At 40.2% G+C, this 26494-nt stretch overlaps 1 protein-coding gene across 3 annotated transcripts in view; it reads left to right on the forward strand.

Moving 5' to 3' along the window:
- The window catches only part of LOC135474125 (anoctamin-4-like), a 52848-nt gene extending 29075 nt beyond the window's left edge, over nt 1-23773 (forward strand). Inside the window, exons 18-24 of one of the 3 annotated variants that reach the window (XM_064754142.1) lie at nt 8616-8749; nt 10538-10618; nt 11209-11306; nt 14714-14800; nt 15229-15302; nt 15759-15912; nt 17670-23773. In XM_064754142.1, the coding sequence (XP_064610212.1) occupies nt 8616-8749; nt 10538-10618; nt 11209-11306; nt 14714-14800; nt 15229-15302; nt 15759-15874 (590 nt within the window). In that variant the 3' untranslated portion in view covers nt 15875-15912; nt 17670-23773. Of the gene's footprint in view, nt 1-8615; nt 8750-10537; nt 10619-11208; nt 11307-14713; nt 14801-15228; nt 15303-15607; nt 15913-17669 lie in introns of those variants that run through there. The other 2 variants (XM_064754143.1, XM_064754144.1) reach the window with 2 other exon arrangements.
- The last annotated feature ends 2721 nt before the right edge of the window (nt 23774-26494 follow it).

A 26494-nucleotide genomic window follows, 5' to 3' on the forward strand; every position in this document is an offset into this window, starting at 1 on the left:
GGTACTGCAATGTCAAGGAGTGTTAGTGTGTGGTATGAAGTTATGGTGACAACACAGTGGTTAGACATGTTATCTGAAGGTAGACTGGTACTGCAATGTCAAGGAGTGTTAGTGTGTGGTATGAGGTTATGGTGACAACTCAGTGGTTAGACATGTTATCTGAAGGTAGACTGGTACTGCGATGTCAAGGAGAATGAGTGTGTGGTATGAAGTTATGGTGACAACACAGTGGTTAGACATGTTAGCTGAAGGTAGACTGGTACTGCAATGTCAAGGAGAATGAGTGTGTGGTATGAAGTTATGGTGACAACACAGTGGTTAGACATGTTAGCTGAAGGTAGACTGGTACTCCGATGTCAAGGAGTTTGAGTGTGTGGTATGAAGTTATGGTGACAACACAGTGGTTAGACATGTTAGCTGAAGGTAGACCGGTACTGCAGTGTCAGGGAATTTGAGTGTGTGGTATGAGGTTATGGTGACAACACAGTGGTTAGACATGTTAGCTGAAGGTAGACCGGTACTGCGATGTCAAGGAGTATGAGTGTGTGGTATGAAGTTATGGTGACAACACAGTGGTTAGACATGTTAGCTGAAGGTAGACTGGTACTCCGATGTCAAGGAGTATGAGTGTGTGGTATGAAGTTATGGTGACAACACAGTGGTTAGACATGTTAGCTGAAGGTAGACCGGTACTGCGATGTCAAGGAGTATGAGTGTGTGGTATGAAGTTATGGTGACAACACAGTGGTTAGACATGTTAGCTGAAGGTAGACTGGTACTGCGATGTCAAGGAGTTTGAGTGTGTGGTATGAAGTTATGGTGACAACACAGTGGTTAGACATGTTAGCTGAAGGTAGACTGGTAGTGCAATGTCAAGGAGTATGAGTGTGTGGTATGAAGTTATGGTGACAACACAGTGGTTAGACATGTTAGCTGAAGGTAGACTGGTACTGCAATGTCAAGGAGTATGAGTGTGTGGTATGAAGTTATGGTGACAACACAGTGGTTAGACATGTTAGCTGAAGGTAGACCGGTACTGCGATGTCAAGGAGTTTGAGTGTGTGGTATGAGGTTATGGTGACAACTCAGTGGTTAGACATGTTATCTGAAGGTAGACTGGTACTGCGATGTCAAGGAGTATGAGTGTGTGGTATGAAGTTAAGGTGACAACACAGTGGTTAGACATGTTAGCTGAAGGTAGACCGGTACTGCGATGTCAAGGAGAATGAGTGTGTGGTATGAGGTTATGGTGACAACACAGTGGTTAGACATGTTAGCTGAAGGTAGACTGGTACTCCGATGTCAAGGAGTATGAGTGTGTGGTATGAAGTTATGGTGACAACACAGTGGTTAGACATGTTATCTGAAGGTAGACTGGTACTGCGATGCCAAGGAGTTTGAGTGTGTGGTATGAAGTTATGGTGACAACACAGTGGTTAGACATGTTAGCTGAAGGTAGACTGGTACTGCAATGTCAAGGAGAATGAGTGTGTGGTATGAAGTTATGGTGACAACACAGTGGTTAGACATGTTAGCTGAAGGTAGACTGGTACTGCGATGTCAAGGAGTATGAGTGTGTGGTATGAAGTTATGGTGACAACACAGTGGTTAGACATGTTAGCTGAAGGTAGACTGGTACTCCGATGTCAAGGAGTATGAGTGTGTGGTATGAAGTTATGGTGACAACACAGTGGTTAGACATGTTATCTGAAGGTAGACTGGTACTCCGATGTCAAGGAGTATGAGTGTGTGGTATGAAGTTATGGTGACAACACAGTGGTTAGACATGTTATCTGAAGGTAGACCGGTACTGCGATGTCAAGGAGTATGAGTGTGTGGTATGAGGTTATGGTGACAACTCAGTGGTTAGACATGTTAGCTGAAGGTAGACTGGTACTGCAATGTCAAGGAGTATGAGTGTGTGGTATGAAGTTATGGTGACAACACAGTGGTTAGACATGTTATCTGAAGGTAGACTGGTACTGCGATGTCAAGGAGTTTGAGTGTGTGGTATGAAGTTATGGTGACAACACAGTGGTTAGACATGTTAGCTGAAGGTAGACCGGTACTGCGATGTCAAGGAGTTTGAGTGTGTGGTATGAAGTTATGGTGACAACACAGTGGTTAGACATGTTATCTGAAGGTAGACTGGTACTGCGATGTCAAGGAGTATGAGTGTGTGGTATGAAGTTATGGTGACAACACAGTGGTTAGACATGTTAGCTGAAGGTAGACCGGTACTGCGATGTCAAGGAGTTTGAGTGTGTGGTATGAAGTTATGGTGACAACACAGTGGTTAGACATGTTAGCTGAAGGTAGACCGGTACTGCGATGTCAAGGAGTTTGAGTGTGTGGTATGAGGTTATGGTGACAACTCAGTGGTTAGACATGTTATCTGAAGGTAGACTGGTACTGCGATGTCAAGGAGTATGAGTGTGTGGTATGAAGTTAAGGTGACAACACAGTGGTTAGACATGTTATCTGAAGGTAGACCGGTACTGCAATGTCAAGGAGTGTTAGTGTGTGGTATGAAGTTATGGTGACAACACAGTGGTTAGACATGTTATCTGAAGGTAGACCGGTACTGCAGTGTCAGGGAATTTGAGTGTGTGGTATGAAGTTAAGGTGACAACACAGTGGTTAGAGATGTTATCTGAAGGTAGACCGGTACTGCGATGTCAAGGAGTTTGAGTGTGTGGTATGAAGTTATGGTGACAACACAGTGGTTAGACATGTTATCTGAAGGTAGACTGGTACTGCGATGTCAAGGAGTATGAGTGTGTGGTATGAAGTTATGGTGACAACACAGTGGTTAGACATGTTAGCTGAAGGTAGACCGGTACTGCGATGTCAAGGAGTTTGAGTGTGTGGTATGAAGTTATGGTGACAACACAGTGGTTAGACATGTTAGCTGAAGGTAGACCGGTACTGCGATGTCAAGGAGTTTGAGTGTGTGGTATGAGGTTATGGTGACAACTCAGTGGTTAGACATGTTATCTGAAGGTAGACTGGTACTGCGATGTCAAGGAGTATGAGTGTGTGGTATGAAGTTATGGTGACAACACAGTGGTTAGACATGTTAGCTGAAGGTAGACCGGTACTGCGATGTCAAGGAGTTTGAGTGTGTGGTATGAAGTTATGGTGACAACACAGTGGTTAGACATGTTATCTGAAGTTAGACTGGTACTGCGATGTCAAGGAGTATGAGTGTGTGGTATGAAGTTATGGTGACAACACAGTGGTTAGACATGTTAGCTGAAGGTAGACCGGTACTGCGATGTCAAGGAGTTTGAGTGTGTGGTATGAAGTTATGGTGACAACACAGTGGTTAGACATGTTAGCTGAAGGTAGACCGGTACTGCGATGTCAAGGAGTTTGAGTGTGTGGTATGAGGTTATGGTGACAACTCAGTGGTTAGACATGTTATCTGAAGGTAGACTGGTACTGCGATGTCAAGGAGTATGAGTGTGTGGTATGAAGTTAAGGTGACAACACAGTGGTTAGACATGTTATCTGAAGGTAGACCGGTACTGCAATGTCAAGGAGTGTTAGTGTGTGGTATGAAGTTATGGTGACAACACAGTGGTTAGACATGTTAGCTGAAGGTAGACCGGTACTGCAATGTCAAGGAGAATGAGTGTGTGGTATGAAGTTATGGTGACAACACAGTGGTTAGACATGTTATCTGAAGGTAGACCGGTACTGCAGTGTCAGGGAATTTGAGTGTGTGGTATGAAGTTAAGGTGACAACACAGTGGTTAGAGATGTTATCTGAAGGTAGACCGGTACTGCGATGTCAAGGAGTATGAGTGTGTGGTATGAGGTTATTGTGACAACACAGTGGTTAGACATGTTATCTGAAGGTAGACCGGTACTGCGATGTCAAGGAGTATGAGTGTGTGGTATGAGGTTATGGTGACAACACAGTGGTTAGACATGTTATCTGAAGGTAGACCGGTACTCTGCAGTGTCAGGGAATTTGAGTGTGTGGTATGAAGTTAAGGTGACAACACAGTGGTTAGAGATGTTATCTGAAGGTAGACCGGTACTGCGATGTCAAGGAGTATGAGTGTGTGGTATGAGGTTATTGTGACAACACAGTGGTTAGACATGTTATCTGAAGGTAGACCGGTACTGCGATGTCAAGGAGTATGAGTGTGTGGTATGAGGTTATTGTGACAACACAGTGGTTAGAGATGTTAGCTGAAGGTAGACCGGTACTGCAGTGTCAGGGAATTTTGAGTGTGTGGTATGAGGTTATGGTGACAACACAGTGGTTAGACATGTTAGCTGAAGGTAGACCGGTACTGCGATGTCAGGGAATTTGAGTGTGTGGTATGAGGTTATTGTGACAACACAGTGGTTAGAGATGCTAGCTGAAGGTAGACTGGTACTGCAATGTCAAGGAGTTTGAGTGTGTGGTATGAGGTTATTGTGACAACACAGTGGTTAGACATGTTAGCTGAAGGTAGACTGGTAGTGCAATGTCAAGGAGTATGAGTGTGTGGTATGAAGTTAAGGTGACAACACAGTGGTTAGACATGTTAGCTGAAGGTAGACTGGTACTGCAATGTCAAGGAGAAATGAGTGTGTGGTATGAAGTTATGGTGACAACACAGTGGTTAGACATGTTAGCTGAAGGTAGACTGGTAGTGCAATGTCAAGGAGTATGAGTGTGTGGTATGAGGTTATTGTGACAACACAGTGGTTAGACATGTTATCTGAAGGTAGACTGGTACTGCGATGTCAAGGAGAATGAGTGTGTGGTATGAAGTTATGGTGACAACACAGTGGTTAGACATGTTAGCTGAAGGTAGACTGGTAGTGCAATGTCAAGGAGTATGAGTGTGTGGTATGAGGTTATTGTGACAACACAGTGGTTAGACATGTTATCTGAAGGTAGACTGGTACTGCGATGTCAAGGAGAATGAGTGTGTGGTATGAAGTTATGGTGACAACACAGTGGTTAGACATGTTAGCTGAAGGTAGACTGGTAGTGCAATGTCAAGGAGTATGAGTGTGTGGTATGAGGTTATTGTGACAACACAGTGGTTAGAGATGTTAGCTGAAGGTAGACTGGTAGTGCAATGTCAAGGAGTATGAGTGTGTGGTATGAGGTTATGGTGACAACACAGTGGTTAGAGATGCTAGGCTGAAGGTAGACCGGTACTTGCGATGTCAAGGAGTATGAGTGTGTGGTATGAGGTTATGGTGACAACACAGTGGTTAGAGATGCTAGCTGTTCATGTCACTTGATCCATATGTTACCATAGCTTGATAGGTCTCTCTCTCTGTCATTAAATAGGCAAATACTGTGTTATGCCTCACATCCTTATGCTATTTGTTTTCTTAGCCTGGTGGTAATCAGTGTAGGGTTAGTGGGTATATCAGTTACAATCTTCTCTCATTGGAGAAGGGATGGTGGTCCTGCCAGAGAAAACTGGCAGGTGGATTTTTTTTTATACCCTTCCTTCTCTGGAGTCAATCATAAAATTGTCCATGTTACAAGATAATTAATAGATCTACACAGATTATTACTCCAAATAAAATGTTCACAGATTTAATAGATAGTGATAAATTTGCCAGCACCCTAAATAGTTGATGCCTTCACAGTGGCATTTATAATGGGTAGTACATGCATACTGTATATACACGTCTTGAGTTAACTCTGCTTCCTGGGGAAATTAATCCTTCTTCAAGTTGTGGCACTTGGTACATGTACATGTATATATATTTATATAACATGTAATAAATGTTGTAATGCACTAAAATATTGGTGTAAAAGACTGCCTTTGTTATTACATGCAGTGAGTGCATGCCTAACGTAATTAATACATTTACATGAAGCCTGCTGTAATCAGACTTAGTGTTGAAGATTTCTGTTTTCTCTGGGAATTGAGACCTGCCTGGCTGATGCACAGGTTCGGCCTGGGTTATAGTTGCAGGATAGGCCTGGCTCATAGTCACAGGATAGGCCTGACTGATGCAGAGGACCAATGCGTCCTGGCTGATACGAAGAATCCGTCTGGCAATGGCCCCCTCTCCCTGAGCCATTGAGATCGTAGGCTTGGATATATATCCTCCTTTAATAGTTGCATGTACATGGGAGTGCGCATTAATTCAGTTTAAGTTAGAACATTTGTCACATACAAGAATTACTCCAAACACTCTGGTTTAATGCCTTCATCCATCAACCTATGACATAAATACAAGTGAATAAATTGTTCTGTGATGTACAGTTTGTAGCATCAATAATCTGACAGTTATTCCCTGTGTACAGTGAAATGAGCATGAACTATCAGCTACTGGGAAGGTACATACATTCCCTAAATACATGTTATTACACCATGGAATGTGAAAGGTTGCTGTCAATTGCGCATTTACACATGCAGTGATAACATGCAAATCTAGTTGATCAAGACAGTTGAATATTTGCACATGTAGTGATATCATGCACTTTTAGTTAATTAAGACAGTTGAATATTTGCACATGTAGTGACATCATGCACATCTAGTTGATCAAGACAGTTGAGTATTTGCACATGTAGTGATATCATGCACTTCTGGTTAATCAAGACAGTTGAGTATTTGCACATGTAGTGATATCATTCACATCTAGTTGATCAAGACAGTTGAGTATTGCATGTAGTGATATCATGCACATCAGCAGGAATGAAATCTCAAGGTCAAGGTCATTCCACTCCAGCTTCAAATACTTTTGGTACAGTACATGTACATCCTGCAGTTGATAAAAAATTGACCTAAGCTCTGTCATTTGTAAATGTACATATATAATGTAAATTGTAAATTCATTTTTATTGACACCGGTGATAATTCCGGGGGAGGGGTCAGGTTGTAATAATAGACATGTATGATATACGAATGTACATGACATCCGGTACGGATATACCAGCCAGCTCAGATAAGGAACTACCTTTTTTTTTTTGCAGCATAGATTAGAATTTCCTGTGCTTTTGATTTTGGGACCAAAATTGAAGACTTCTGTGGGTTATAGACGTATTCATGCAATCTTTAGAGAGCAGCCCCACAGACTGCTTGCTAAGAGCTAAAAGCCTTCACATAAACACTGTGCATGTGTTTGCAATAATCATCATTGAGTGTATGGTGATGTATGGGAGGGGGAGGCTAATTGCCTTTCATTTCACTTGATAAGTTCTGATTGCTCTCTGATAGTCCTAGAGTGTTTACAGGTGATCTGCTATCGCCTGATGTAGGGGGACGGGTAAGTGGATGTGACGGGGGCAGCCACTGCGCACCACCCCCCTTGGGGCAGACTTGTAGGCACCCCATGTGTAGCTGCCTGATATCATAGCGCTGTAACCCTGAGGTGAAATGTGTGAAACTCAACCCATTTATGGAAACCAATTTGCACACAAATGTGTGAAATAACTATTTTATAGCCTATATTTATAATCTCTAGCCATACTTATTATTTATATTTTATTACAGTATCTACATGTATGTTAGGCAGTCACAATTGTGCCATATCAAACTTTGTAAATACATTTAAGTTGGTCACTAGAACCTCCTTAGCTCTGTTGTAAACTTACACGTAGGAAATCATCTTTTTCATCAACTTTGAAATTAGGAGTACTAGTTACAAATTTGTATGCAGATCACAAGTTTTTTTGCTCCATGGACAGAGTGAAACCTCAATCAATCGATCAATCTATTTTAGATGAAACAGGTATGCATGTATATGTCATATATTCAAAAAGAAGGTGCTGTAATTTTTCATGCAGTTGCTTTGATTTGTACTGCCTTTAGCATCTCTCTCTCTCTCTCTCTCTCTCAGAAAGTTTCAAGACACCTCTTTGCAATGCATGTTGAAATCACATATATCACTACAGATGTTGTAACCCAGAGTTTACCGCTCCTTATGAGCTCACTGCATCCTGCATGTCACGATACACACACAGTCTTGCAGTATTTACTGCATTAGCCCTGCCCCCTACAGCGCAGTATATTTTCTATACCATGTACTGCTGTACTGTTGTTTGTAGTTCATTTTCTGAGACTCTCTAAAAAATTTAGTACTTAATAGGTTACATGTAGCTACAGAATAATATCCTAGTAATTTGACTAGATTCTTCCAGATTTATGCAAGGTTAAGGGAAGCATCTTATGGCCGCTCAGTTGCATTAATATGCACATTTTCGTTGGAAAATCTCCTCTCAAAAACAGCTGACACTAGTACTGTGGCATTCAATTTTTCATAGAAGTGTTCCTAAAGATCTTCTACAAAACTAGTATTTGTCTTCTTTTTTTTTTTTTGTGACCTGTCTGTAGTTGCATGTATGTTTCATTTTCTCTGTAACTCTATCCTAAAATGAGAGAAATTATCTTTTCACATGGGTGCCAAGTCCCATTTATTCCAATATGCCAACAAACATGTATTTTTTTCAAAATTAAATTTGAAGAAGTGATGCTGGTGTATTACACAGAGCTATAACATATTTACCAATGTACGACATTTGCTGACAAATGTGAACATACATTTCACTGAGAGATACATTTTAGCAGTGGGTTATTATTTTTTTTGGTATAATATTGTGAGAAATGTCCTGATTGTTTGATTTGTGTGTTTCTTCCAGGGATGTGGTACTCCATTCTGAACTTCCTTAACATTTTTGGAGTGGTGTCCAACTCTTTCCTGATAGCCTTCACATCCAGCTGGGGCAGCCAGTTCAGCTCTTACCACAAACTCTGGGTCGTCATTTTATTTGAGGTGGGTTAGTTATCACCTGACTTGGTAACATGAAAAGTAATAATGTAGCATGGTATGATAATGTAGCATGGTATGATAATGTAGCATTATATGATCCATAATAATGCAGCATGACCAGTTACGTGGATAATGCACCATGATGTGATCATATCTTGATGTAATGATAATATAGCAGAATATGATTCATGATAATCTGGCATGGTCAGTTACATGGGTAATGTACAATGATCATGTGATCACATCCTGATGTAGTGATAATGTACCATGGCATGATCATGTCCTGATGTAATGATAACTTACCATGTCATGATTATGTGCTGATGTAGTGATAACGTATCATGGCATGATCATGTCCTGGTGTAATGATAACATACCATAACTTGATCGTGTGCTGATATAATGATAATGTACCATGACATGATGTTGTCCTGATGTAATGATAATGTACCATGACATGATGTTGTCCTGCTGTAGTGATAACGTACCATGACTTGATCATGTCCTGATGTAAGGATAACGTACCATGTCATGATCATGTGCTGATGTAGTGATAACGTACCATGACATGATCATGTGCTGATGTAATGATAATGTACCATGACATGATCATGCCCTGATGTAATGATAATGTACCATGACATGATCATGTCCTGATGTAATGATAATGTACCATGACATGATCATGCCCTGATGTAATGATAATGTACCATGACATGATCATGTCCTGCTGTAGTGATAACGTACCATGGCATGATCATGTCCTGATGTAATGACAATGTATCATGACATGATCATGTGCTGATGTAATGATAATGTACCATGTCATGATCATGTGCTGATGTAGTGATAATGTACCATGGCATGATCATGTCCTGATGTAATGATAACGTACCATGACATGATCATGTGCTGATGTAGTGATAACGTACCATGGCATGATCATGTCCTGGTGTAATGATAACGTACCATGGCATGATCATGTCCTGGTGTAATGATAACGTACCATGGCATGATCATGTCCTGGTGTAATGATAATGTACCATGGCATGATCATGTTCTGCTGTAATGATAACGTACCATGACATGATCATGTCCTGGTGTAATGATAACGTACCATGGCATGATCATGTCCTGGTGTAATGATAACGTACCATGACATGATCATGTCCTGGTGTAATGATAACGTACCATGTCATGATCATGTGCTGATGTAGTGATAACGTACCATGGCATGATCATGTCCTGGTGTAATGATAATGTACAGTGACATGATCATGTGCTGATGTAGTGATAACATACCATGACATGATCATGCCCTGATGTAATGATAATGTACCATGACATGATCATGTGCTGATGTAATGATAACGTACCATGACATGATCATGTCCTGATGTAGTGATAACGTACCTTGACATGATCATGTGCTGATGTAGTGATAACGTACCTTGACATGATCATGTGCTGATGTAGTGATAATGTACCATGACATGATCATGTCCAGATGTAATGATAATGTACCATGACATGATCATGTGCTGATGTAGTGATAACGTACCTTGACATGATCATGTGCTGATGTAAGGATAATGTATCATGGCATGATCTTGTCCCAATATGGTGATAACGTACTGTGACATGATCATGTCCTGATGTAATGATAATGTACCTTGACAATGCAGAGATTATAGACAACTTTGTGTATACTTGTATATACATGTAGTTCAAACATGCTAATTAGCAGCACGTGAGGATGAGCAGTAATGATTTACTACATTTTCCCTTCAGCACATCGTGTTTGTGGTCAAATTTCTGCTAGCCTACATCATTCCAGACATTCCTTCAGATGTCAAGCTGGCCATCAGAAGGGTAGGTTTCCTATTTGACATAATATTATGGTAAGATTCTGGTGTGATATGTACATGTGGTTCTTTCTCATCTGGTGCTTCTACCACTATTACATTATATTACATGACACATGTGTGATAATCATGTTCATGATGTATCATTAAATAAGATTATGACTCGGAGTGTTTGAAATACAGTGCTGTATGATAAACAGTAATATATCACTGGGTGCCAGCGTACTACACCGTAGAACTTAATTCAGATGATTAATGTAACTGTTTTCAGGTAATCATCAATATTGTATGTACTGACCCATGTGCCAGTTATTTTTTGTGGATTGATCTACCTGGTAATGTAAAATTGTTACAAAAAGGACACTATTCTGCATTTTTAACATATTGAATTTGAAACGTGGTATTCTTCATTCTTCATAATGTAATAATTACAAGATATGTTGGCTTTATTGTTCTTTATTAAAAGTAAATTCTACAAAGACGTTTTCTTGAAAACTTAACAATGTCATTGTACTACACTGAAGACTTAGAGCTGACAGAAACTGGCATGGTGTTATATGTACATGTACTTACTACAATTTTCAATCTTTACTGCAGGAAAAGTACCAAGTGAACCGAATCTTAGAATCAGCCAAAAAGAATATTCCAACAGATTTTCACAACCTTGTTCCTGAGCCTGTCAAACCATCAGAAACGTAAGCAAAAGATCAAATATGATCTGAGTCCGGCAATGGCGTCATACTATAAAACAGACACGATCCAGTGATTCACTCTGAAACCCAGATCCCATAATGTACATATACAAACATGACTCAGTGATCTACAAATCATCCCTGGTCTCCTGGGATAAAAACAAGCATCACTTCCTGATGCATTGATCTAGAATACAGATAACTCCATGATCTACAACACCCATAACCCTGTGATCTTGAACACACATAACCCTGTGATCTTGAATACCCATATCCCCATGATCTAGAACACACATATCCCCATATGTAGAACACCCATATTCCTGTGATCTTGAACACACATAACCCCATGATCTAGAACACACATATCCCCATGATGTAAAACGCACATAACCCCGTGATCTAGACCACCCATATCCCCATGCTCTAGAACACCCATATTCCCGTGATCTAGAACACCCATATTCCCATGATCTAGAACACACATATTCCCATGATCTAGAACAAACATATCCCCATGATCTAAAACACCCATATTCCTGTGATCTAGAACACCCATATCCCCATGATCTAGAACACACATAACCCCATGATCTAGAACACACATAACCCCATGATTTAGAACACACATATCCCCATGATCTAGGATATCCCCATGATCTAGAACACACATAACCTCATGATCTAGAACACACATAACCCTGTGATCTAGAAACACATAATGCTGTGATCTAGAACACACATATCCCATAATCTAGAACAAACATAACCCCATGATCTAGAACACACATATCCCCATGATCTAGAACACACATATCCCCATGATCTAGAACACACATATCCCCATGATCTAGAACACACATAACCCTGTGATCTAGAACACCCACCTTTCCATGATCTAGAACATCCGTCATTACATGGTGTAGGACATCAACCTTTCCATTCAGAGGAAAAAACCATGCCCCCCACCCCCTTTCCCTCATAATGTTCAAAAAAACATGATCTAAGACATATATAATGAATAACTGTCGAACTTGTTATTTCACTAACTACTTGTGCATGTACAAGTGTGACCTCTTTTGGATCTATCATTGAGTAAGACGTAAAAGTCCAGTCAAATAAATAAATAAATTCTTTGGATCTAGAACAACAATAACATGTATCTTTATTACAGTGTTGACTGTTTACAACTGTGGGAGTGTGAAAACATGATTTGTACATATGCATTACTATATTATAATCATAGGAGCTTGTAAAGAAATAGTCTTTGCATTTACTTTTGCTTGGTTTTGTCAAATTTGTTTTGGAGATGAGGTGGCCCAGTCCTCTTACTTGTGCTTGGTTTTGTCAAATTTGTTTGGAGAGAAGGTGGCCCAGCCGTCTTACTTGTGCTTGGTTTTGTCAAATTTGTTTTGGAGATGAGGTGGCCAAGCCCTCTTACTTGTGCTGGGTTTTGTCAAATTTGTTTTGGAGATTAGGTGGCCCAGTCCTCTTACTTGTGCTTGGTTTGTCAAATTTGTTTTGGAGATGAGATGACCCAGTCCTCTTGTGCATGGTTTTGTGAGATTTGTTTTGGAGATGAGGTGGCCCAGTGCTCTTACTTGTGCTTGGCTATGTCAAATTTGTTTTGGAGATGAGATGACCCAGTGCTCTTTCTTGTGCTTGGCTATGTCAGATTTGTTGTGGAGATGAGGTGGCCCAGCCGTCTTACTTGTGCTTGGTTTTGTCAAATCTGTTTTGGAGATGAGGTGGCCCACTCATCTTACTTGTGCTTGGTTTTGTCAAATTTGTTGTGGAGATGAGGTGGCCCATTGCTCTTACTTGTGCTTGGTTTTGTCAAATATGTTTCGGAGATGAGGTGGCCCAGCCGTCTAACTTCAGTTTGGTTTTGTCAAATTTGTTTTGGAGATGAGGTGGTCCAGCCGTCTTGTGCTTGGTTTTGTCAAATTTGTTTTGGAGATGAGGTGGCCCAGTCCACTTACTTGTGTTTGGTTTTGTCAAATTTGTTGTGGAGATGAGATGACCCAGTGCTCTTACTTGTGCATGGTTTTGTCAGATTTGTTTTGGAGATGAGGTGGCCCAGTGCTCTTACTTGTGCTTGGCTATGTCAGATTTGTTTTGGAGATGAGGTGGCCCACTCATCTTACTTGTACTTGGTTTTGTCAAATCTGTTTTGGAGATGAGGTGGCCCACTTCTCTTACTTGTGTTTGGTTTTGTCAGATTTGTTTTGGAGATGAGGTGGCCCAGTGCTCTTACTTGTGCTTGGCTATGTCAGATTTGTTTTGGAGATGAGGTGGTCCAGTCCACTTACCTATGCTTGGTTTTGTCAAATTTGTTGTGGAGATGAGGTGGCATAGCCGTCTTAATTGTGCTTGGTTTTGTCAAATTTGTTTTGGAGATGAGGTGGCCCACTTCTCTTACTTGTGCTTGGTTTTGTCACATTTGTTTTGGAGATGAGGTGGCCCACTCCTCTTACTTGTGCTTGGTTTTGTCAAATTTGTTGTGGAGATGAGGTGGCCCAGCCCTCTTACTTGTGCTTGGTTTTGTCAAATTTGTTTTGAAGATGAGTTGGCCCAGTGCTCTTACTTGTGCTTGGTTTTGTCAAATTTGTTTTGGAGATGAGGTGGCCCACTTCTCTTACTTGTGCTTGGTTTTGTCCAATTTGTTGTGGAGATGAGGTGGCTCGGCCCTCTTACTTGTGCTTGGTTTTGTCAAATTTGTTTTGAAGATGAGTTGGCCCAGTGCTCTTACTTGTGCTTGGTTTTGTCAAATTTGTTTTGGAGATGAGGTGGCCCACTTCTCTTACTTGTGCTTGGTTTTGTCAAATTTGTTTTGGAGATGAGGGGGCCCAGTGCTCTTACTTGTGCTGGGTTTTGTCACATTTGTTTTGGAGATGAGGTGGCCCAGTCCACTTACTTGTGCTTGGTTTTGTCAAATTTGTTGTGGAGATGAGGTGGCTCGGCCCTCTTACTTGTGCTTGGTTTTGTCAAATTTGTTTTGGGGTTGAGGTGGCCCAGCCGTCTTACTTGTGCTTGGTTTTGTCAAATATGTTTTGGAGATGAAGTGGCCCACTTCTCTTACTTGTGCTTGGTTTTGTCACATTTGTTTTGGAGATGAGGTGGTCCACTCATCTTACTTGTGCTTGGTTTTGTCAAATTTGTTTCGGAGATGAGGTGGCACAGACCTCTTACTTGTGCTTGTTTTGTCAAATTTGTTGTGGAGATGAGATGGCCCACTCCTCTTGTGCTTGGTTTTGTCAAATTTGTTGTGGAGATGAGATGGCCCACTTCTCTTACTTGTGCTTGTTTTTGTCAAATTTGTTTTGGCTGTATGGTTGTGTAATAGTGTGGCACACCTTTCACTTAGCACTGGTCGGTGTGTACATAATGTGGTAGCTCTGTGGTTTCAGCTCTTCACTTACCACTAATGCCTTCAGCAGTCTCCCACCTTTACACCCTGTGAATGAGAATCTCAGACAGGAAGCACTCAACCACAGGTATTAATTTTAGAGACTTGGCTATATATGCAGACATGGGTTCATATCCAACCCTTGATAGTCCCTTCCTTTGTAAATACATTTAAATATAGAGTATAAACATAACCCAGTTCTTGTAGCCTGCATGCTGACAACTGAATGTTTGGTGTGGTTTACATATTTCAATTTTGGACTCGCATGACTTCTTTTTATGTTTTTTTATCATTTTTCACAAAATATGGATGTGCATACATTGTATTGAACATTTTAACTACTGTTGCTACAAAAGTACAGATATCATTCATGAATAATCAGTGAGCTGATAAAGAACATGAAACTGAATGAACTGACATAACTGAAGTATTGAATTCTGATACTTGATGGTAGAATATAGGCACACAAATATGAATAGTACTGATTGAAACACCCTTGTCATCCTTCTTCTTCAGCTATGGGACTGTGAGCTCTTCAGGAGTGGTTCCGTTAGATACAACAACTGAACCAGATGATCATGACACCAAAGGTAAAGTCACTGAGGTTATTCACGTGATCAAAATGAAGATCATAAGTCTAATGAATCATGAGCTTAAGACCTGTTCATGAAAGATGTTAAATTGTTGAGTAATAACTTATTTACCGACAATTATATCATTGAATGTGTGTCTGTGTATTGAGGACTTCAGAATCCCAAAATCACACTTAGTTTCAATACTCTTGTTCATGGAAACATTCTTTGATTTTTAAGTTCAAATGTTATAACTTAGACTTTTGTTGCATTCGATTTTATCATAGTTATTTTTTTTAATTGTATTCTAACCCATGTTGCAGAAAAATCCATGATTACATGTACAACATAGAGAAGTATAATAAACTAAGATCATGCAAAATGGGCAGACATGCATGACATGTGACGGCTGTATGATGGTTAGTTCCAAGTTTAATGCAGTTTTCTGATTTTACCCTTTGGTTTGGATCCTAGCACCCTACACCCCTAGTTCACCCTCACCGTACAAGCTTCCTCGTGGTGATGATGAGACATTGACCAATCAGGCGAGGTACTGGCACCCCACAGACCTTAATCACAGTCAGACATAGCATCAGTAGTGCCCAGCGTCCGTGGTGTGCATGGAATGGTAGTAATATCCTGGCTTCTGCTTGTCCTGTATGACTGAAGTGATAAGAGATGGTGGTGGTGTGGCTAGCCTAATATCTCAGTGTGCAAACTTGAATTCTCTCGGCTTCTCTGTTTGTGTTGATTCCAGGTTGACTATACCTGATGTGTTTACATGTAGATTCTACAGTAGTGTTATCAACCAGGGTGCTTTAGCTAGCCACTTGCTCTTTTGCACTTGTACTTTTGGTACACTTTTGTTATTCCACTGGGATAGAGTCCTCTTCTCCTTTGGGTGTGATGTTTCTGAAATCATTTCTGTTATTAATTTGCATTTTTACCACACTTGAAGTATCACACATTGAATAAATTACTACAGCAGGCTGCACTTGGACAGGTTCCTCCACTCATGGACCTGCACTTGGACAGTTTCCTCCACTCAAGGACCTGCACTTGGACAGTTTCCTCCACTCATGGACCTGCACTTGGACAGTTTCCTCCACTCAAGGACCTGCACTTGGACAGTTTCCTCCACTCATGGACCTGCACTTGGACAGTTTCCTCCACTCATGGACCTGCACTTGGACAGTTTCCTCCACTCATGGACCTGCACTTGGACAGTTTCCTCCACTCAAGGACCTGTCCACCATCATTTTAGTGAAAGTTCTTGAGCATATCAGTGGGAAACGTACACCAATAAAATAAACAAAAATGTAAATGTTTCATCAGTTACTATAATGGAGATTCCCCTAGAAGACCTAATTCTAGTGTGGTTTCCACTGTGTTTGAAAGTATAATAAGCAACCTGTAGATGTAGAAGTCTTCATTTAACCAAAACTGTTCACCAATGCCTTGTTTCATGAAGTAATTTATTCAGGCCCAAAATAAGATGTCCAAATGCATTTCTTGGTAATATAACTGCTCCTATAGATTTAGTAACTTTACAGATGTATATGGTGGCGTTCTTAAAACATCTTTTACTTGTACAAGTAGGTCTTGTTACTGCCAGTTGAAAAATGTCTTCACACAGATGAGTGTGAGTTGCCAGCATACGTCCTCGTACTACTTTAAACAGGTTACATGAAAACATTGGAAACTTCATGGTGCTTTTGGGTTACAATGTATCAGTTGTTTTTAAAAAATCATCAAAGGTTCATTAGACATTTTGAGGATGCGCATGTATATATCCTTCCTTGACCAATGTTACCTGAGTACTAACAAAAATCATTAACATTAAGTTTCTGGACTGACACAAGAGGCACATTTGAATACATATTTCCATAATGCTTCTTTCTTTTGACTGTACTTGATGTTCTTCCTATTTTCATGTTTATGCTGGTATTGCATGTGTGGAAATCTGAAATAATTTGTTGTTTGTTTTCACTGCATGTTTTCCACTTTCATTACCTTCCGACAAAACTCAATTCTTGAAACTAAGTTATCTAAGAAGGTTAAAACATTTGTTCATTGAAACTATCATGCTAATCTAATTGTTTTTATCAGTATATATGTGTAAACGGATTGAGCCTATGGCTTTATGTTAAACATCATACTCAGGTAAGCTCAGAAAATGAGACTGAGATCGTGGATGGATTATGTAAATCATACTTCACATGAAAGTACAAAAATACAATGCTGCATCATATGTTTTCAAGATTTTAAATATAAAATCAGTCAATATATTCACTGATATTCAGGTTTTCATAACAATGCTCTTTGAATGAACTAAGTGATATCAGTTAGAACTATTGAATGGTTAATGTATTTTGACTCTTTCAGCTTGAGCTTGAGCTATGGCAAAGACGGGACGACGTACGAAGGGGTAAAGGATAAGTTCCCAGATGGACATTCTTCTGAGTTGTAGAGAATTAACTCTTCATTGGGAAACAGATTCCATATTTGTACATGTGATGAAGGTCACCTTGTTCCAGGACCAGAAATTATGGTTTATAGTAGTACTGTATATTTGTGCGCACAAGTTCCTTATGCCTATAAAGGTATAAGGTCATACTGGATGCTGCAGACTGCCGGTTTGACAGTGAAAGTACAAAAGGTAGACCAAATGATGCATTGTTTACATGTTCTGTCAGGGTGTGCTCCTTCTCTCCAATATTGTTCTCGTACATTCAGTTTTAGGGAATTTATGGAAGTGTCACAATTAACTTTGGCATTTGTTCTCCTAAACAGATGATAACCAAGTATTCTATTCTATACGAAGAAATTTTTAATTGTCTGAGAAATGCCATTAGTTTCCCACTGGCTTGTCAGGGGTGTGCCTTTAGTAAGCCTGTGGAATGCCAGTAGTGTCCCACTGGCTTGTCAGGGGTGTGCCTTTAGTAAGCCTGTGGAATGCCAGTAGTGTCCCACTGGCTTGTCAGGGGTGTGCCTTTAGTAAGCCTGTGGAATGCCAGTAGTGTCCCACTGGCTTGTCAGGGGTGTGCCTTTAGTAAGCCTGTGGAATACCATTAGTGTCCCACTGGCTTGTCAGGGGTATGCCTTTAGTGGACCAGTGTGACCACAGAACAATGCTAGAAGCCTACTTCTTGGCTATTGACCTAACTATTAGTGTGGCTAGCTGTTGATATCCAAATGGTTAGCTACATTATTGGATTCCTAGTTCCTAGCTATTGATGTCCAAGTGCCCAGCTATTGGTGTCCTAGTGCCTAGCTATTTGTGTCCAAGTTACTAGCTATTGGTATCTAAGTGGCCAACTCTTGAATTCCTAGTGCCTAGCTGTTAGCTCTTGGATTCCTAGTGTGTTTCTCGTGATGTCTTATTGACTAGCTATTGGTGTCCTAGTGTCTGGCTATTGGTAGATTATTGGCTAGCTGTTGGATTCCAAGTGGCTTTCTCTTGGTGTCTTAGTGGCTAACCGTTTGTGTCCTAGTGCCTAGCTATTAATGTCCTAGTGACTAGCTATGGGTGTCCTAGTGACTAGCTATTGGTGTTCAGGTGGTTAGGTATTGGTGTCCTAATGGCTAGTTATTGGTGTCCTAGTGGCTATCTCTTGGTGTCTTACTGGTCTACATGTTGTTGTCTTGCTGGCTAGCTGCTGGTATTCTAGTGGCTAGCTGTTGGTATTCTGTTGGCTAGCTGTTGGTATTCTACTGGCTAGCTGTTGGTATTCTAGTGCCCAGCTGTTGGTATTATAGTGGCTGGCTGTTGGTATTCTAGTGGCTAGCTGTTGGTATTCTAGTGCCTAGCTGTTGGTATTCCAGTGGCTAGCTGTTGGTATTCTAGTGGCTGGCTGTTGGTATTCTAGTGGCAGGCTGTTGGTATTGTAGCGATTTTGTTTTTATGTATATATCTTCTTAACGATACAGATATCCCAGTTCCAAATCACACCATTTACTACAGGGGAAAGCACAATATTGGTAGCGTGAATCACCCAGTGTCGAACTCTGGAACAATATCTGTATACTGCTGGAGACGTTCGCTACTATGGATTCTTTTGAATGTCAGCTCGGTCAGTCCGTGTCATTCAGTAGTATGTTTGGGAAAACCACTAGTTAGCTCTGAACTTCGAATAACCAAGAAAAGTCCGATTTTTAAAGTTCAACAAACAGCAGCAACAGTTTTATTAAAATAGAGTGACAGGAGTATGTTAATATATATATATATGTAAAAGTGCCAGTACTGTGTACAAGCACAACATCTGTACTTCGGATGGTTCAGATAACTGTGTTAGGGATATCTCAGGGAGGTATTAAACCTAGTGCTGCTGTGATAGTGGTATGTCCTACTGGTGTTATATAGACAATATGTCAGCCATGTGTGGGGACATTATCCGTAAATAATACTTTCAGGTCTTCTCTGGGAGTAACAGTTCCAGAATTGGTCCAGTAATAACTTGGGAAAACGAGTTTCAAATTCTGGGACTCGGTGTCTCACTGTGCCGAAACTGGGAATCCCAGTCCCACTATTGCTCAGGGGCACTTATGCACAAATTCTCCCAGTATAAATGTTTCAGCTCATACTTGGGAATTATAAAATTTTGGTCCAGAAAATCCCAGTTACAAACTATTGAGATATACTGTCTCAATCATGGTTGGGAATATCAGTCTCACAGCCTGGGAAAGTCAGTCCCACAGCCTAGGAACACTTGTGTCACAATTTGGAACTAGCAGTCCCACTGTCTCTAGGCATGCTCCATAGCTGAAATCCCACTTCAGTGCTGACAACTTATCTAGCTACCACTTCACACTGCTTGTATACATGTAAAATACCTGCCTTAGAAAGCTAACTAGGTGGAAATTTAGATGTTAACACGACGGTGGTCCGAGATCATCTGGGACTAAAAGTGGGAATTTGCCCGGTATTTATAGTCTACGCTCATAAATATTCATGAGTACCAAGGATGGTACTCAGAGCACTGATTGGCTAATACCAAAGTAACAACATCTGTGTATAGAAATACTATACATGTACATGCGTATCTAATGTCATGGCACATTTTTCTTTCTTTTTCTTAATAATGGAAAGATGAACAATAACTTGTAGGTAGAAAGGAGATGAGCCTGTGGAGTGAAACTATTTACTTTCGCAAATACAAGTTAATGCCCCTTTTGAAACTCTTCAATATGAGTTAACACTAAAGGATGTCGTAAAGTAGACAACCTCGTCTAGCGGCAGTTCACCGTGAACGACGATCGTGCGCGGCGAAACAACAACAACAACCACAAAAATGATTTAGTGTCTTAAACTTGGTATAAAGGATGTTTTATGCCAAAATCATGCCACAGTCAGTGAGTACTAATGTTGTTTTTAACTGGAAAGATGCTGTACGTGGTTTGTTACAGCAAGAATATGTCCAAAAAGTAATGGAAACGCTACTCGAATTTGTCACTTCAAAATATTAACAATGGCGGATGTTTCGCCAAACTTAAGGTCGCTAAAAAAAATGTTGTTAGCAACCTAGCCAAACAATATCCGATCACCAAGCTTGGAGAGAAACTCCTTCAACATGTCAGTGTATTATACGTGAAATATGGTGTTCTAATTAAGTCATCAAGTGTTAAAATTCTTACGTTGGAAGGGACAGGGGTGCACGGAAACTGTGTCCTTCAAAAGTTATATTAAGGCGCCAAAAACAACTTGCTCTCATGAGTCAACAAAATATCCTGTCTCTATATGTTACAAAAAAAAACATATATATATTTCAAAATATTCCACAAAAATTCTAATTTAATTTGAGGATATGTCTAACCCATAAAAATTTACATTCTACTGGTAAAACCTGTGTCTACGTTATGGACAAGGCAGAAAATTAACCCCTAACCTCCCATGCAATTATATGAAATAATATACTGTCTCTAGCAAAATCGCCACAGTATTCTAGTGGCTAGCTGTTGGTATTCTAGTGGCTAGCTGTTGGTATTCTAGTGGCTAGTTGTTGGGATTCTAGTGGCTGGTTGTTGGTATTATAGTGGCTAGCTGTTGGTATTCTAGTGGCTAGCTGTTGGTATTCTAGTGGCTGGCTGTTGGTATTCTAGTGGCTGGCTGTTGGTATTCTAGTGGCTGCTGCTGTTAGTATTTTAATGGCTGGCTGTTGGTATTCTTGTCCCTGGCTGTTGGTATTCTAGTGGCTGGCTGTTGGTATTGTAGTGGCTGGCTTTTGGTATTCTAGTGGCTGGCTGTTGGTATTCTAGTGGCTAGCTGTTGGTATTCTAGTGGCTGGCTGTTGGTATTCTAGTGGCTGGCTGTTGGTATTCTAGTGCCTAGCTGTTGGTATTTTAGTGGCTGGCTGTTGGTATTCTAGTGCCTAGCTGTTGGTATTCTAGTGGCTAGCTGTTGGTATTCGAGTGGCTAGCTGTTGGTATTCTAGTGGCTAGCTGTTGGTATTCTAGTGGTTAGCTGTTGGTATTCTAGTGGCTGGCTATTGATATTCCAGTGGCTAGCTGTTGGTATTCTAGTGGCTAGCTGTTGGTATTCTAGTGGCTACTTTTTGGTGACCTAGAGCCTAGCGGTATTTAGCAGCCTAGTGGCTATTAGCATGTCACGCAAAAGCTTTAGCCTTGTTGGTACTGTCTGTATAGGAAATGCTCAGTCTTGAAATTAACCCAGAACTTGGATGGCAGAATTACATGTGGTATTTCAGTGGTATTGAATTTAAGCATTGATATTTGTGCTGTAGGTGCTTGTCGGGAAAAAACATGTAATTAGACATGTTAGATTGTACAGAAATCTAAAGTTATTTGCTGAAAACATACATAGAACTTTTTACCAAAAATTTAGTGTTAATATATTACTGAAGTAATGAATGGTATTTATTAACTATGTTTTTTTAATTTTTACAACCAGTATCTAATATAGATGTATTTATTTATTTACCTGTACTGTAGATTCTGTTATATGGTATTCCATTGGCTGTTGATTTACTATTGCTGATAGTGGTAGATCTCTGCGACAAGACTCATCATCTTGTGCATAGGCTTGTATCATGACTGTGTAAAACAAAGTGCTTCTTTATGTGTGTTTTTGTGAGTTGGTCATGTTATTATTGGCAAACACTCAGGAATATTGGATTACCACTGATTACATTTCAAACGTGAGCTTAGAAATGGACTTTATGTTAATGAAACAGTTTGTAAAAGAAAGGATGACTACATGTGCAGAGGTACCACTTTGGTCACTATTTATAATACAAAGCTTTTAAAAAAATAACTGTGATTAGTAAAATTTTCAAGCGCTTTATTCATGTGAAAAGTTAGTAGATTTATACATTCTACATCGTGTTCAAGTTCTATAAGTTGTTTCATGTGTTGGCGGAAGGTATGTTTGACAGGACCGTTGGCATTGTGTATTTAAAATGTATTTTGTACGAATGTTTTGGAGAATTTGACTCTATTAACCTCATTGATCGTACCAAAGTGTGTTGGTAATTTCACCGCCATGAACCTATATTTGGAACATGGCAGCAGCAAAGTTTTACCAACAGTTAACATCTTATTATGCAACTTAACAGCCTTGTAGCATTTATTTGGTTAATACACGGAGCATTGTGATGAAGACGAGTTTACATTAGCTCTGTTCAACTCATGGAGTGTTTATACAACAGGAGTCTGTGATGTCCAATATTATAGTACAATATTTGGCATTTTCGCCACACTGATGACGACTGCTGGAAAATTCAGCGTGAAACGAGATTTTTATATGGCAGGCTTTTTTTGGTAAGGTGTCAGTCCTTATTAGATTTCCATCCGAAGTTTGTAACTTTTTAAAATCCTTGTATGAATGTCAGTCCTAATGACATTTGATTTGTCTATAAATTGTAAAATCCGTTACACTGAGCCCTTGTTCTGATTAATTTATATATATATCTTTTTACTTACCTGTTATTTTCTTCATACATATACGTCTTTGAAAGGTTAACTCAAGAGAATCTCAAAATCTTCATAAAAAGTATTTGTATTTGTATTTGTTCAATACAGGATATATATACATGTTTATGTTATTCACAAACAAATATTTTGACAGAAATCGTAAATTTTACAGTTGTTTTATGTTGAATCATGTTGAAGCTGGTACCATGTCCTCGTGTCTGTGATATATTGTTTGGAGGCGTACGAGTAGCACAATTATTGACAGTAACTGTTACTTTCATGGTTTTTATACCAGTACTGCTGTAATGTTTATGGCTTAATATTCACTTAGAAATATCTTCTTGTCTTAGTTTTATGCTCTTTACCCCAGGCAAAGCTTTTACTTTATGTTAATTATTAACAGAATGTCATCTCTCCGTTTCTCTGCAGTTTTAATTTATTTTTCATTTTTCTGTGGTGACAATAGCTCTCTCAAATACTTGGTGGTAATTTATGTATAATTCCTCTATCATACTTATTATTGTTCATGGCTTTTAAACCCAATAAAACAACTTTGCAAATGAATTTGTTCTCTTCGCTGTATACACAACAAAATGGGGGCATTCAAGTCCAAGAACCGTCTGTCATTTTATAAAGCAGACTGTGTCGACGGCTTGTGTCCTTTAGTTAGCGATGACGGCTTTGCGACTAGGAATCCTTTTCTGCTTAGTGAGTAACTCTGGCGTAAGCCGTGTTGTTTACCGCCCATCAGCGAGCAGAGTTTCGTGAGCAAACAGGTGACGTATTATTCGATGACGTTTTGTGAGCAAACAGGTGACGTATTATTCGATGACGTTTTGTGAGCAAACAGGTGACGTATTATTCGATGACGTTTTTTGGGCAACACTCGTTACAAGAGAACAGTAGCCATTTCAGCTTTGCCCCGACTCCCCGCTGAGCGGGGTTTTTTTTCGTGTTTAGCGCCGTATTTTGTGACTTTTCTCTTATATGACAGCAGTATGGTTTATGTGTGCAGGGAAAACGTATATACCCCTTCGACAGGTACCTGGCCAACCTCAGCTTAAGGCCGTCGTCAAAGTAGCGCATGCTGAATTCGAACTCGCGACCACATTGATCAAGGGTCTTATACATGAAGGCACAGCGATCCAGTGCTTTAACAGTCTAAGTCAGCAATGAGAACAGTTCAACTTCCATTTTAGCTTCTGGGACAGTACAATTCTCGTTACCTTGAAGTTTGAAAAACAAGTATTTGTGGAATCTGTCTCAGCGCTGAATCTCTTTTTGATCTGACAAACTCACAGTCTTGACAAATGAGGAATGAAACAGACTGCCATTTCAGCTTCTCAGCTTCCGGGCTTTCTCAGAGAACTACCAGATGGCTCCATGTTTGGGACACAGTTGCAATCACTCGCAGCTGTCAGCCAGCTACCACACAAGGATTCTTTATTCTGAAAGTATTCTTTTCGCAAATTACGAAGGTTTTAAGCTTCCTCTCACACCATGTATAGTTTGGCAGGCATATCTCCTACCAGCAGTGGTGGCGTAGTGCGTTAGAGCATCTACCTAGTACGTCTTACTTCCGGGGTTCACTGCCAATCTAGTCATAACCAAGACTTTCACATCAGTAATCCTTCTACTACTGGCCTGGCTTAGTGGTGAGCATAAGGGAATAGGTCATGTGTTACTGGGCCTAGATGTTGACATTAGACCCAGCGTGCTACAGAAAGGCACCGTCGTGATATGTCCAAAATAATGTTGAAAGCGACCGTCTACACCACAAACAAAGAAATATGTCTCCTTACGTAAATACATCTGCTATGGTTTTCGTCTAGTGAAGAAGCTGCATGATCTATGATGGCTGTGTTATACCGTGTCCTCATCACAGTAGCAGACTGCAACATCAGACGGCAGACGAAAACCAGACTGACAGAGTGTCGATGCTGTGTCATGTTGACCTTTTACTTTGGATGATAATGAGGGTTGTCCATTTCATGAAAGGAGGCATGGCATGGGGGCTTAACTATTTCTGTTAAATAACTATTCCTATATCATCACGTGGCGTGATTTATTACTTTAAGACCAGCTGAATATTGAAAATTCATTCTTTGGCGCTTTGCCCGTATGCCGATTGGAGCCTATTATAGAGCTGTTGTCTTATCGCGTCTACAGTTGTTTGTGATAGCATTAAATCTTATCTTGCTGTGCATGTATGTGTTTATACTAATATATACTGTAGAAGTCAACATTGATTTTAAGAAATTCAATACGGTGAAGAAATCAAGTAAAACACAGAACAAAAGTCTGCAGCATTCAGAGTAAAACTGAAGAAGCGAGGACAGTATGTCGTTGGCAATGTCCTATCCATTTCGAGTTATTGGTTGAGGTCCGTACGACTGTATATATGCTGTATATAGACCTACACACCCATCAGGCATCGGTAGGTCGGTGAGAATTTGAGATCATTTACTTTAGCCCGAAAGAAAAATAAACTTAAAAATAACTCACTGTACGACATAAGTTCCAAAATGGATATCTAGTATCATATAATAGTTACGCTATGTCCCAGACTATCTTTGTCAATATTGTACCGTTTCTTCAAACAGAAAGCCTTGAATTTGTACGGCTGTATATGTTTGTTTGTCGTGCTGACAAAGTCGTTCGCTTCAGCGCCTTGGCTAATGCCTCGGCTTTCATTTGTGTGAGTTATTACATCACCAGATGCGGAGAGAGACCAATAGAAGTTTTCATCGGATTGGGAGAGGGGCTGCGTTTAAAGATGAAGCACTGAATCTGAAGGGTTTTCTCACACAGTGTCGGCACCAGCATGTTTAAAAGTATTATCATAATCGTCTACTCCTGAAGGCGAACTTTTTTATCCAGCTCACTGCAATGTCCAGTTGTCGCGTTGCCACTCTATCAGCCTAGATATGAATCAAAAACCACAAAAAATAAAATGGCGTGGTTAAAGCCGCGAAAAGCAACGTTTTAAAGTAAAATGTGACGTTGTCGAAATAAGAATTTCACAGGGAGCCAGATGCACCAGTTTAAGGGTAAAATTTATCGTTTTCTTCGCTTTAAGAGTTTACAACAGAAAGCGCGACGGGGCGATGTCCACTTAATCATGCAATTGTAAGCATGTAAGTATAATATACTATTATGTACATGTATGTGTTTGTGTGCGTGTGTGTGTATGTTTGTGCGTGTGCGCGTGTGTGTGTGCGTGTGCATGTGCGTGTATGTGTGCGCGTGCGTGTGTGCGTGTGCGCGTGCGTGTGTGCGTG

This window comes from Liolophura sinensis, chromosome 8 (genome assembly GCF_032854445.1).
Source record: "Liolophura sinensis isolate JHLJ2023 chromosome 8, CUHK_Ljap_v2, whole genome shotgun sequence".
NCBI lineage: Eukaryota > Metazoa > Mollusca > Polyplacophora > Chitonida > Chitonidae > Liolophura > Liolophura sinensis.